Here is an 11,935-nt window from a genome sequence, read left to right as displayed (position 1 = left end):
CGCTGAAAGCTGTTCAAAGAAACAATTACATGTATTAACAACAGGGCTTTTGTCCTACAGTAACTAGGAAAGAGTAAAACTTTTTTGTAAATTTAGAATATTACTTTATTCATGATACTTTCTAATTATATTATTTTTATTATTACTTTCTATTATTTGTTATATCTTAACTTAGAGACCTTGATCTCCATTTACCGCACTGTATTTCAATATAAAAAGGTAGCAAAACCTATTTAAGGGACTCCACTAAGGTTTTTTGACATGACGGGACTGGAAATAATTTTTTGAGATTATTTCTCCATTTGATGTAGATCTATACTAATAACTTATATGCAAAATTTCCGATCATTAGCTTGCTCCGTTTTTCCAGAATATTATAATAGTAAAAAATGACCCAAAATTGAAAAGAGTTTAAACGCTTTTCACTTAAATTGGACTGAGAATAGCACAAACATATGATTTTCAATGTATCTCTCCTATATTTCGTGGTTATATTTTATTAATATTTATGTTTCAGAGCTCATGTTTTTTTATGTGAAAAAAAATTTCATGTTTTTAGGCTTATAAACCTCAGTGGAGTTCCTGTAATAGGTTTATGAAATGTTTAAGTCAAAAGGCAAAGGCAAATTTAACGCTTAATATGAATATTCAGTCTTGTAAATGAAGGCATCCATCAAGTGTTATTATAAATAAAGGCATATAATGGACAAGTCCTATGCAGTGCATGGTATGAAAGTGCATGGAAAAACATGTTGTCGTTTTAATGTATAGTGCAATAGAAATAATAACCATTCTTAAAAATTATTTAAATTTTTATTTTTTAAATAAATCATTTTATATGGCAGACATCTCGGGTTACACATCCATTTACTGCATGGGACATGTCTACTATATGCCATTATTTATAATAACACTTGATGGATTTAGTTATAATACAGAGTATTCGTATTAAGCGTTACTTTCTTTGAATTTAACATTTCAGAAACATATTAATAGATCTTGCTACCTTTTTAAATTATAATAATAATAATAAAAATAATATCTTTATTTAAAGAAGGTTATACATTAATAACATTCAATAACAATCATATATATCTTATTTCCATTGTGGCCTTCTGAAACAGAAAACAACAACAACAGCAACAACAACAGGACATGCATAGGAAGAAAAATGAATGTATAATATGTAATTTTTAGAATATTACAACTCATATACTTTCTACAGACAATTTGTTTTAACATATACGTATATTGCATCATTCGTTCGTTCGTTCATTCGTTCATTTATTAATTAATTAATTCATTCATTCATTCATTCATTCACTCACTTATTCATTCATATGAACAATATCAATATTGAAATACAGTGCGGTAAATGGAGATATAGGCCTCTCATCTAAGGTACAACAAATGATAGAAAGTGATAATAAAAATAATATAATTAGAAAGTATCATGAATAAAGTAATATATTAAATAAACAAAAATGTTTTACTTTTTCCTAGTTACTGAAGCAAAAAAGCGCTGAAAATTGTTTCTTTGAACAGCTTTCAGCGTTATTCATCCTTGCCGATGAATTGCTGTCGATGTTATCATTAAAAAGAGGCGAACAGCTGATGACGTTACTAACATTTTGATGACACTCAAACTTAAATACCTTATAACTTTAACAGAAAAGCTTTTTTGAAGGTATGGTTTGGAATATTTAATGACAAAATGTTGACGTTTGCGTATCGTATGAAAAAAGGAATAATTATCACAGTGTATCATGAGAAAATATAAGTTTTTGTGACTTTAAACTAAAAATACCGCATCTCATCGGATAGTGTGGTTATTTTCAGTCAAAATTCATGTGAAGTAAAGCTTGCACAGGGCCAGAAATTTGTTAGCACGCTTCTTTGGATGTTGACTATGAATCCATAACATTGATTTACTCGATCACAGTTAAGATATGTTAAAAATAGATGAATACTTATCGTACGTCAATTGTATTCCCCGCGCCGACATGTATATACTGGTACAGCTGTGGACGCTGGAACAGCTGTCTGCCCATTTGATTGTACGGTGTGAAAATTAACGTGATGTTGCAGGACCAGCTAAAGTGAAAAAGGTCACTATAAAACTATTGCATTGAGCTAAAGATGATATGTGCACCGGGAAAGTAAGGAATAAATATTTTATAATAGCTTGCTCCAAATAATTATGAAACAAAAATATCACATGGCTCCTTTTAAATTCAACAAAACTTACATTTTTATATCTAGATATGGCAGAGATGATAGAATCAAATATAAGAAATATTCGCCTTCCTTTTCTTTTACAAAAGTCAGTACTTCTCAATTTGTATATAAAAGATAAAATGCTCCAGTGGAAATCATCTTTTGAAATGCTCTCACTCGATTATTTAATAATACACGTGTTTCTTTAGCATTGTGTATTGTTTTCTAGTCAAGTCTTACTTTGTTGTAACATGTAAATACGTAACTGTGCATTAGTAATCTTACAAATACTAAATGTTTATTAAGACAACACTCCAATAATTCGTCGACTCATATTTATAAAACTCGTTGTCCAAAACGTCTCTTTACATTCATTTTCAAATACGTTGTCGAAACATTAGAAAAATAATTATAAAACAAATATATCATTTTAAAAATGCAAATATATCAAAATAGTAAAATTATATTAGATTGTTTCTCAAGCGTTGTATTTTTATTTGTACCAATTAGCCAGGAAAACAGAGAATTTCGACATTTAAGTTCATATTTTTAAGTTATTTATCATTTAACAAAGAAAAAAAAAAGATAAAAAAACTTGTTGTAAAATGAAGGGATAGAGGAATTTTATAACGAATTATACTAAATGATGTTCCTATCAATATACCATACAAATCATATAAGTATTTTACCACAATATTAATAAATACACTGGAAGAGTTCAGAAATATAAAATATATGGTTTATGAATTTCACGAGATCCGTACTGAAAGAAATAAAAAGTGACCTACAAATCTATATAATTTTAAAAGCTATAAAAGCTTTGATATGAAACATAAAATATACCCCTAAATATGATTCGAATATACATTTCTTTAGTACATAATAATTAAAAATGCTTTAACTTCCGAAATATATTTTTATTCAGTGGAATTTGTCGAAACTGCGCAACTACTCTTAAATATAACACACATGTTCGCAACACATGTTTATTTGTTGACTTTTGTTTACTATATTAATAATTTTGTTATTCCGCAATATTGTCTTCAGAATGATAACGTAACATCGCAGATTTTCAAAATTAAAACAACGATGAAAATGCTGTGATATTTAAAAAAAATTACGTTTAACACAATAAAAAACAGACATTTAAATAAATTAGATAATTTATATATTATCTCTATTATCTCTATCTCTCTCTGACAAGTGATGAAAATGTACAATTCTTTCACACGAGAAAAACATCCCATCTAAATGAAATTGAGTCGCCTAGGAAATTGTGCAATTACGCACTACATAACTAGTTTTCTTGAATGCACAAAAGAGAACAGACCAGAACAGGACATTTATTTAGTTTTATGTAAATAAATAATAGATGTTTACTGTAAAAATGCAATCATTGTCGATAATATTAACATTTTCGTTAACAAAATCTAACTTTTTATTTTATTTTGAAAACGATGATTCTTATGTCTTAGTTGATATAAAGTGGACTTCTTCCAGTTTCATCAGTTTCCACTTCATTGCTTATCGATACATTAACATTCAAAGTCATATTCTGAATCTGTTGAATAAAGGCGATATGCGACATAGTTACATTGCACTTAAATTCAAGAACAATCACGGATATAATGTTGGATATATGTTGTGAAATGTTATAAAATGTCACACGTTCGGCAATTATTTTGTACAGATAGAGTCTCTGATACTGTACAGTAACGGATATTCATGTCATAAACGCATTCAGCCGAGTATCAAATATATCTAACAATAGCTGCGCTAAAAATCCAATGAAATGTCGCGAAAGAAGTCGCTTTGTCAGTTGTATAACAAGTCGCAGAGATGTTCACTTGTATTGGAAAAATAAAAACAAATCTTTTCAGAATTTGAGCGGATTTATTAAGTAAGGATTTAATTTGAAAGGTAATAAATTACGTTCAGTGATTATCCTTTAAGATTTATTATTCATGTTGATAAATATGTAATTTGCTATGAAGAAAATAAAATAAATTTAGAAAAAAATATCTTAGGAGTTTCTGTACACACTGAGAGATATCAACACTAATTAATAAACATTTTTATGAAACGGATAAAAAAACGTTGAATATACGTATGTTGATGTTTGAATGTTTCTGTTTGTTACGTGGATAATTAAAATGTCATATAAAATTATTTTGTTTCCAGTTTTAGAGAAAAAATAGTGTTGCCAGATAAATAAATTATGATATAACGTACCCTGGTAAATAATCTGTAGGATTCATTAAAAATCCTCTATTAAGACCATCAACGAGCCAGAATTAAAAAGGTCTTAATTGTGGGGTGGTCTCAATTTGGATTTTCTTATTACGGCTTATATAGTTTATGACCACGGTCTCTTTTATTTTTTTATGAACAAACAATATGTATTATAACATTGAAATACTATTATAAAAGCGTATTATAATATCTTTTCTGAAGAGAGCAGAACAAAATTTTAAGAAATTTAATACTAAAGATAAATTTCTATATTGGTCTGGTTTTAATATACATGTAATATGGTAAACATAAGTCAATCATTAAACTAGAAAATAATTCTTTTTTACAAAATGTGCAGAAAGCAACATTAAACCACTCTAAGCTTTATGTTTTCACCTTTTCGAATACCATATTACTCAGTTATGACACATTGTAACATCAAGTTCCATGTCTAAATATATAAAGCATTTAAGTTAAGAAAGTCTTTACTGTAAATTGCAAATTTGAAACATCAAACTTGTCTCACTATCTTGAAAGTGTAATTGCTGATTTATCCTCCTTGAAATATCGTTATTAATTTGTGATAAAAAAAAAATTTGAACTTTATTTGATCACTGAACAAATAAATCCTAGTGTATATATGTAAAATGTATGACAAGAAATTGTACTGCTTACGTCAATAAAATTTTTTGACTGTCTTTCCTAAAAGCATTCAAGATAAACATTACAACTTGTGATCTAATTATATGTTGGGCTGACTGAACTTACAGCGGTCGCAATAGAAAAAAATATAGAAACATTCTATTTTTTAACATCTCCTTTCTTCCAAATTCGCACAAACTATTCTCCTTTAAAATCACTAAGTCTTTTTTCTCTCACAAGTATAAAAGTATTTTTTCTACATAAATTGACATAAATTCAATAAAGTCACAATTTTGAATAAAAATGTATAACTTATTATTATTATTCTCATTATTGATTAAAATGCTGTGGTAATATTCTTCTCATTACATTCAATAACTTAAAATAATACTTATTTGCATTACTCAATTGTTATATTTTATCTATTTTTAATTAACTTTAATTATAATTATGTAATTATTTCTTAGTTTTTTTCTTCATATATATTGCAATTAAATTAAACAAACCTACGTTAAAAGTTGATGCTTTTATTCTTTACTGTAACTTCTTATTTATTTTCAATAAATCATGATATCGAATAAAAAGTATTAAAAAATTACATAATGTTACAATAAATGTACTGATATAATAGATTGGGTGCAGATAAATCTTGCAGAAATTCGTAGAAATAAAAAGAACGAATCGAACATAAACCGTACTGTAAAAGGATCAAAGAGCGAAATATATTTTAGAAACGCTATATTCAACCCATATTATTACACAATAAACGAATTTCTCAACTTATTTCAATGTTTTGCAAACAACAACTACAACAACAACAACAATAACAACAGCAACAACAAAACATGTTAATTTGGTCGTTCTTCTTTTTTTCTACAAATAAAACAGAAATTTTAAATCCCAAAAAATCGTGGATTGCTAAAACGCATTTATATTCACTGTTATAATTATATTTGTTGACGTTGTTGACCGAATCACAAATGTTAATCTTTACCTGGTATAAAATCTTGTTTTCATTCTGAGTAAGTTTGACAAAAAAGTAATTGATATTCTAATAACACAGTGCCTTGTGTACAAAATTTACATTATCTCTCATTTCTATTTAAACTGTCTCGTGAAGCTTTCAGTTTGAAATTCTAAATATTGGAGGCAAAGTGATGATTTATCATAGAATCGTTTTAGCATTAAGATATTCCTGAAAACATGTTACTAATTTAAATAATCGAGTTTTGTTTGCATCGATTCAATATGCTCCCTGTCAATACTAAACAGTGAGATAGTAAGCTATTGCTGCAGTTTATATAGTAAAGCTCTTTATTTTGCATAATTTTGAGCAAAAACACAAAATTCTTTCATTTGTGCTAAATTACACTTTTCTTAAATCGTTTAAAATGTGGAATAATTAAAATTGGCTTCATTTGCTGACAGTTTTATTTTCAAATATTGATATAAACAATATGAATGTGTTACCTGGAATCCGTCCTTGGTCCTCTTTTATTTTTAATCTATGTTAATGACATTGCCGAATCCCTTCTAAGTGTAACTAGACTTTTTGCCGACGACAGTTCGTTGGCAGTCTCATCTAAAGATGTCTCGTATATGGAAGAAATTCTTAATAAAGACCTTATCACAATTACATCATGGTCTAAACAATGGCTTGTTAATTTCGATCCAGCAAAAACTGAGGTCATGATCTTTTCATTTTGTTATCGAAATAAACCGAAACTTTTTTTCAATAATGTACAGCTTAAATATGTAGACCACCATAAGCATCTAGGGGTAACATTTAGCCAAGATGGGTCATGGCATGAACATATATCTATTATAGTATCCAAAGCTGCAAGAATTCTTGGTTCAATGAAAATGCTAAAATTCAAGGTAAAAAAAAATACTCTAAATAACATTTACATATCGTATTTACGTCCACAATTAGAATATGCATCTTTAGTATGGGATAATTGTACACAGCTTGAAAAAGAAACGTTAGAAATAGTTCAGTACGAAGCAGCTCGCGTGGTAACTGGTTTAACTAGATCCGTATCAATTCAATATTTACCTAAGGAGATAGGATGGGTTTCACTTTCAGACAGACGACAAATTCAAAAACTAGTTTTAATGTATAAAGGAAAATATAATTTATTACCACAATATCTTATGCAACATTTTCCACCATCTGTCGAGATGGCGTTAGTAAACCATTATTCGTTAAGAAATAATAGTGACTATATTACTTTAGCCAGATGTACCGAAATGTACTCAAAATCAGTTATTCCATCAGCTATTCAATTATGGAATAATCTTCCGACAAACATTTGCGAATCACAGTCGCTAGCTTCATTAAAAAACAAGATTAAACAATTATATAAACCTCCAGTAGTTCCATCTTTTTTCTTATACGGAGATCGTTTCTTAATTAGAAACAATTGTAGCAACTTAAATAATGATCTTTTTATTAACCATTTAGTTTCAAGTCCATTATGCCAATGCGTCGCAGACATCGAAAATGCGGAGCACTATTTTTTCCGATGTAAATTATATACTATGCAAAGACGTATACCTTTTTTGAATACCAGGTCATTTCATCCTCTCAGTAGTCAGAAATTATTACACGGTATTGATGGACTTGCAGAAGCCGAAAACATAAGACTATTTCAAGAAGTGCATAATTTCATCAAAAGTAGTAGAAGATTTACCTAATTTTGTTTACACATTTAATATATTAATTTTCATAAAAAGTTTATTAAAATACTGCTGCAAATCAAGGTTTGGTGCGTTTATTATAGTGGCAAATTGTTAATGGCATATATTTTTTTCTCCATTTTACCTCATTAAGTCATTTTGTAATTTTCTTTGTTTTTTAGGTTAAGCGATTCTTTTTTAACAGTTAAAATACCTGAAATTAATATCGCTTATCATATAAATAAATATCTTAGAATTTCTAAAAACCACATTTACTTTCTATGTTACCATTAAGCCATCAAGATAGACCGTCAGGGGAGGACCCTAGATAATGTTGGTATAACTTTTGGTCCAACCCTTTTGTATGTACATTATATTCATGCTTAAGATATTGATGTTAGATTGTGTAAATTAATCATGTACAAAATATGCAATAAAATATTATTAAATCAGCGTGTATGTAAATATACAAAACTGTGCATAATTTACTTTCCTTATGTTAAGATGATAATTATCAGTTAAAACTTACAGAATTTGAAGGCGTAAGATGCCAAATATTTTATTGAGAGATAATCAGTAGGTTTAAAGTATAACAGAAACCAGTATATGATTTATACACAGAGAAAAATCAAAAATCATTACGTATACAAAAATAGTTCGTGTAAAATAAATGTTTTTGTTTATTTGCAGGGTTGTTGGATAGCGTTTTACAATATGTTGAGTTCGACACAAACCAGTTATGTCCAGTACGACGTAACTGATCATAGTACCATTGTCCTTCCAGAAAATGACACAGAAAAAAATGCAACATGTAATTCCAGTTTGAGCACGATTGGTATGCGGGACCGGCATCCAGCAATTCGAACTACAGCAGAGAAAGCTGCCATAATTTTTACAGATCCAATCGAAGCACTGACAGTTATTGTTTGTGTTTTGGGTATCATAGCAAACGTTGCATCAATTATAGCCGTTGTTAAAATGCGACAAAAAATGACGACGCACCTCAAACTCATTATCAGTCTTTGTTTGTCAGATGCTTTAATTTCTCTCGGAAACTTTTCATTTTATTTCACTTACATTATCTTCCATGAACATGATTGTATCAATACTTTAGTCAGGTTGACGTCAGATATTGCGATTTTTGCCACACTTTTGAATCTTCTTGTCATGGCCCTTGATCATTATGGCGCTATCATTAAACCATTACGTTACAGACAAAAGATGACGTTTATCAAAGGAAATTGTGCCGTTTTAATGGTTTGGGTTGTCAGTCTATTTATAGGTTTAACGGAAGTCGTGTTTGCTATCGGTCAAGGCGGGTCGATTTGCACCGTAATTGCAGAAGGGAATTATAATATAGAAGTAGCCATAATTCTGTTCATCTTTATTGTACTTGTCGCAATATGTTTACTGTACGGAAGAATCTACAGCCGCATAAGAAAGGCAATGCCTCGACGGGAAAGGGCACGCCACCATACCGACTCTGGAAGTGTTAAAGCTTTAATGACAACTGGGCTCTTTGTCGGGACATTTATACTGTTCTGGACTCCCTTTGCATTTTACAATGTGTTCATGTATATCAAAAATAAAACTGACCTTACGTACATTTTTCGTAATATTGATAAAGTTACAGAAATCCTTGATATCTTATATGTGATTCTTTTACTGAATGCAGTTTTTGACCCAATCATTTATGCAATTCGACTACCGAAAGTAAAACAGAGATTTAAAGCTTTCTTTACATCATCAAAGAGAAGTAGTAGAACAAGTAGGACCGACAAAAATTCAACGAACTTTCAACCGCTGTGAACGAATTTTCTCATATACTTTATGGAGATATTTTTTTCTGAAAACGTGTTTTTTATTTACAGTTTTATTAAAATTATATTAAGAAAATAAAAAAGATGTTTCTGACAAAGATTTTAGAGAACAATAACCAGTTGAATATTATTCTTACTTTTAATTGCAACTTTTATATGTCTCGTAGCGTCCTCCGTAGCAAATGTGTTTATAATTTTACTTTGTTATATATCCTAGAGATGTCTTAAATAAAAGCTTAGCTTTCTTGGTTAAAAACTGACAAACAAAGCCATTTTATATACATAACTTTTGTCGGGTCCGTTTTTTTTTAGCTAAATGCTAATATTCATATAATCCATTCTTGTTAACAACAGGAGAAATTTATACTAAATTTCTGCACAATATATTTCGAATCTAACACTCGTAGTCATGCGATATGAATTTTAAATGAATAAATTTCTTGGGATACTTGCTTACTACAAAGTTGTTACTTGATGAATGTACTTTGTGACATAGAAATTCAAAATAGTGAAAAAGAGGAAGTGGACACAATATAAATATATAGCGTCACTTAAAAAAACTGTCAGTTTAAAACAAAAGACCAACTTTACTTGACATGTAATGAGTAACACAGCTTCCATGTGACAATAATATTTTACTGAAAAATGAACAGAGTATATCTTTATTCATAAATTCTTTTGGCAGTCATTATTTTTGAGCCTCATCAAAATATTCAATAACTAATGACATATAAAAGAAATGAGACTAGAGTTTACTGTAATAGATACATTTGTTTGTATTGTTTTGTCTAACATTTATCGTCAGGAATGTTGCAGACTTCGCGAATTTTCGTTTTTTATCACTTATCATAAGTGATTTTCCTTTTAAATTTTCATTACATTATTAAAAGTTGTAAAACGTAATTCTTTGAGCTCTCCGACAATTCAATCGTGGTATCATTTTGCACATTTATAATGCACAATTCGCATTATATATGTACATTCATATCACATAATTCTTTCCTTTTTTATTCACCAATAGTTTTGTGCAAAAGAAATGAAATATTTTTATGTTTTCAGTGTTTTCACTTCAGTTTGAAATTGTAAACGCAGACAATAATTGATATGCGAGTACTTTGACTTGTTATTGTAACTTATAGATAAATATTATATATATGATGATAAAATGTGATGAAATGTGTCATGATGAAGATTTGAGCTACCAAAAGAATGTTTTTAATTGACATGTTTTATCCACTGAGAGAAATGTTACTGTGAATAATATAATGTAAAAAGAATATAAGATAACGGAAAAGAAGAATGGATGATTTAATTTTAAGTTATGTCCAATGTAATGGATGAGACAGAGAAAATATATTCAGGCCAGAACCCGGGGAACACAAGACACTGACTTCTGTGTTCTACATAAAATATTAGCGGAAAAGAGACAGGAAAACACCTTCGTTTCATCTTGTGTCAGAATTTAAAAAAATATTCACACAGAAAATTAGGGTAAGCTCTGGGTTCACTTGAAACTTTCATGGAAAAATAAGATTATTTCTAAACGGAAAAGCTAGTTTCTGTTTTATCTGTCGCCTAATTTAACATTCGTTTGACATGTTTGTTTAAAACAACTCAGTATTGTACTAAACAATGTAAAATAATCTCATAATATAGGTTCATTATTTCAATAAAGTTGTATAGAGTGCTAAAGAATAAATATCAAAAAAAGCTTTTTGAAATAATAATTCTACTTGAATTTATATGACAATTACCAAGATCTTATTGTTGTAATATTTTCTTTTTTTCAATGTGATTTACAGGTAATTGATTTTGATTTAAGCGTAATTAAATTGTTATAATTGTGTAAACTGAAACAAATATAATGATTACAATCACAACTATAACCAATATAGGAACATAATCTTTCATATCAGTAAAACTTTTATGGTTATTTATTATGGTAGTTTGCTCTATATAAATATGTTCTGAAAATATTTTGAAACACTTAAACGATAATGGTATCATTCAATGTGTTAAGATACTAAAATATTATTCAGAATATTTTTGGCATGAGTTATATATTCATAAGTTACTATCATATGACTGTGTATAAATGTGATGCTTATTTTCCTTTTCGTAAATTATTAGCTTAATAAAGTTTTCATAATATTTAGTGTTGTTTGTTGAATGTTTTTGAATGCTTTGGTTAGTTAAAAACTAAAGGTCACTAACTCCCTATCCCTTAAACTCCTTTGATTTATTGCTCAATAAAAATATTGAATTGTTCCATGCACTGAAGCTTTCAAAATTCTGGAAACAAAGTGATCCCTCGGAAGCATTAATCACAACAAAATAGCATAAGA

The 11,935-nt window shown here is 28.7% G+C and overlaps 1 protein-coding gene across 1 annotated transcript; it reads left to right on the top strand.

Moving 5' to 3' along the window:
• Positions 1 to 4,001: 4,001 nt before the first annotated feature.
• On the top strand, positions 4,002 to 11,724 carry LOC132736722 (melanocortin receptor 3-like). The gene is made up of 2 exons (XM_060723919.1): positions 4,002 to 4,137; positions 8,461 to 11,724. The coding sequence occupies exon 2, from the start codon at positions 8,485 to 8,487 to the stop codon at positions 9,577 to 9,579; it is 1,095 nt and encodes a 364-aa protein (XP_060579902.1). The 5' UTR covers positions 4,002 to 4,137; positions 8,461 to 8,484; the 3' UTR covers positions 9,580 to 11,724.
• The last annotated feature ends 211 nt before the right edge of the window (positions 11,725 to 11,935 follow it).

The sequence above is a fragment of the Ruditapes philippinarum genome, unplaced genomic scaffold (assembly GCF_026571515.1).
Source record: "Ruditapes philippinarum isolate M1 unplaced genomic scaffold, ASM2657151v2 ctg2572_1_1_1_1, whole genome shotgun sequence".
Taxonomy (NCBI): Eukaryota; Metazoa; Mollusca; class Bivalvia; order Venerida; family Veneridae; genus Ruditapes; species Ruditapes philippinarum.
This window is presented reverse-complemented; position numbering and strand designations above follow the sequence as displayed.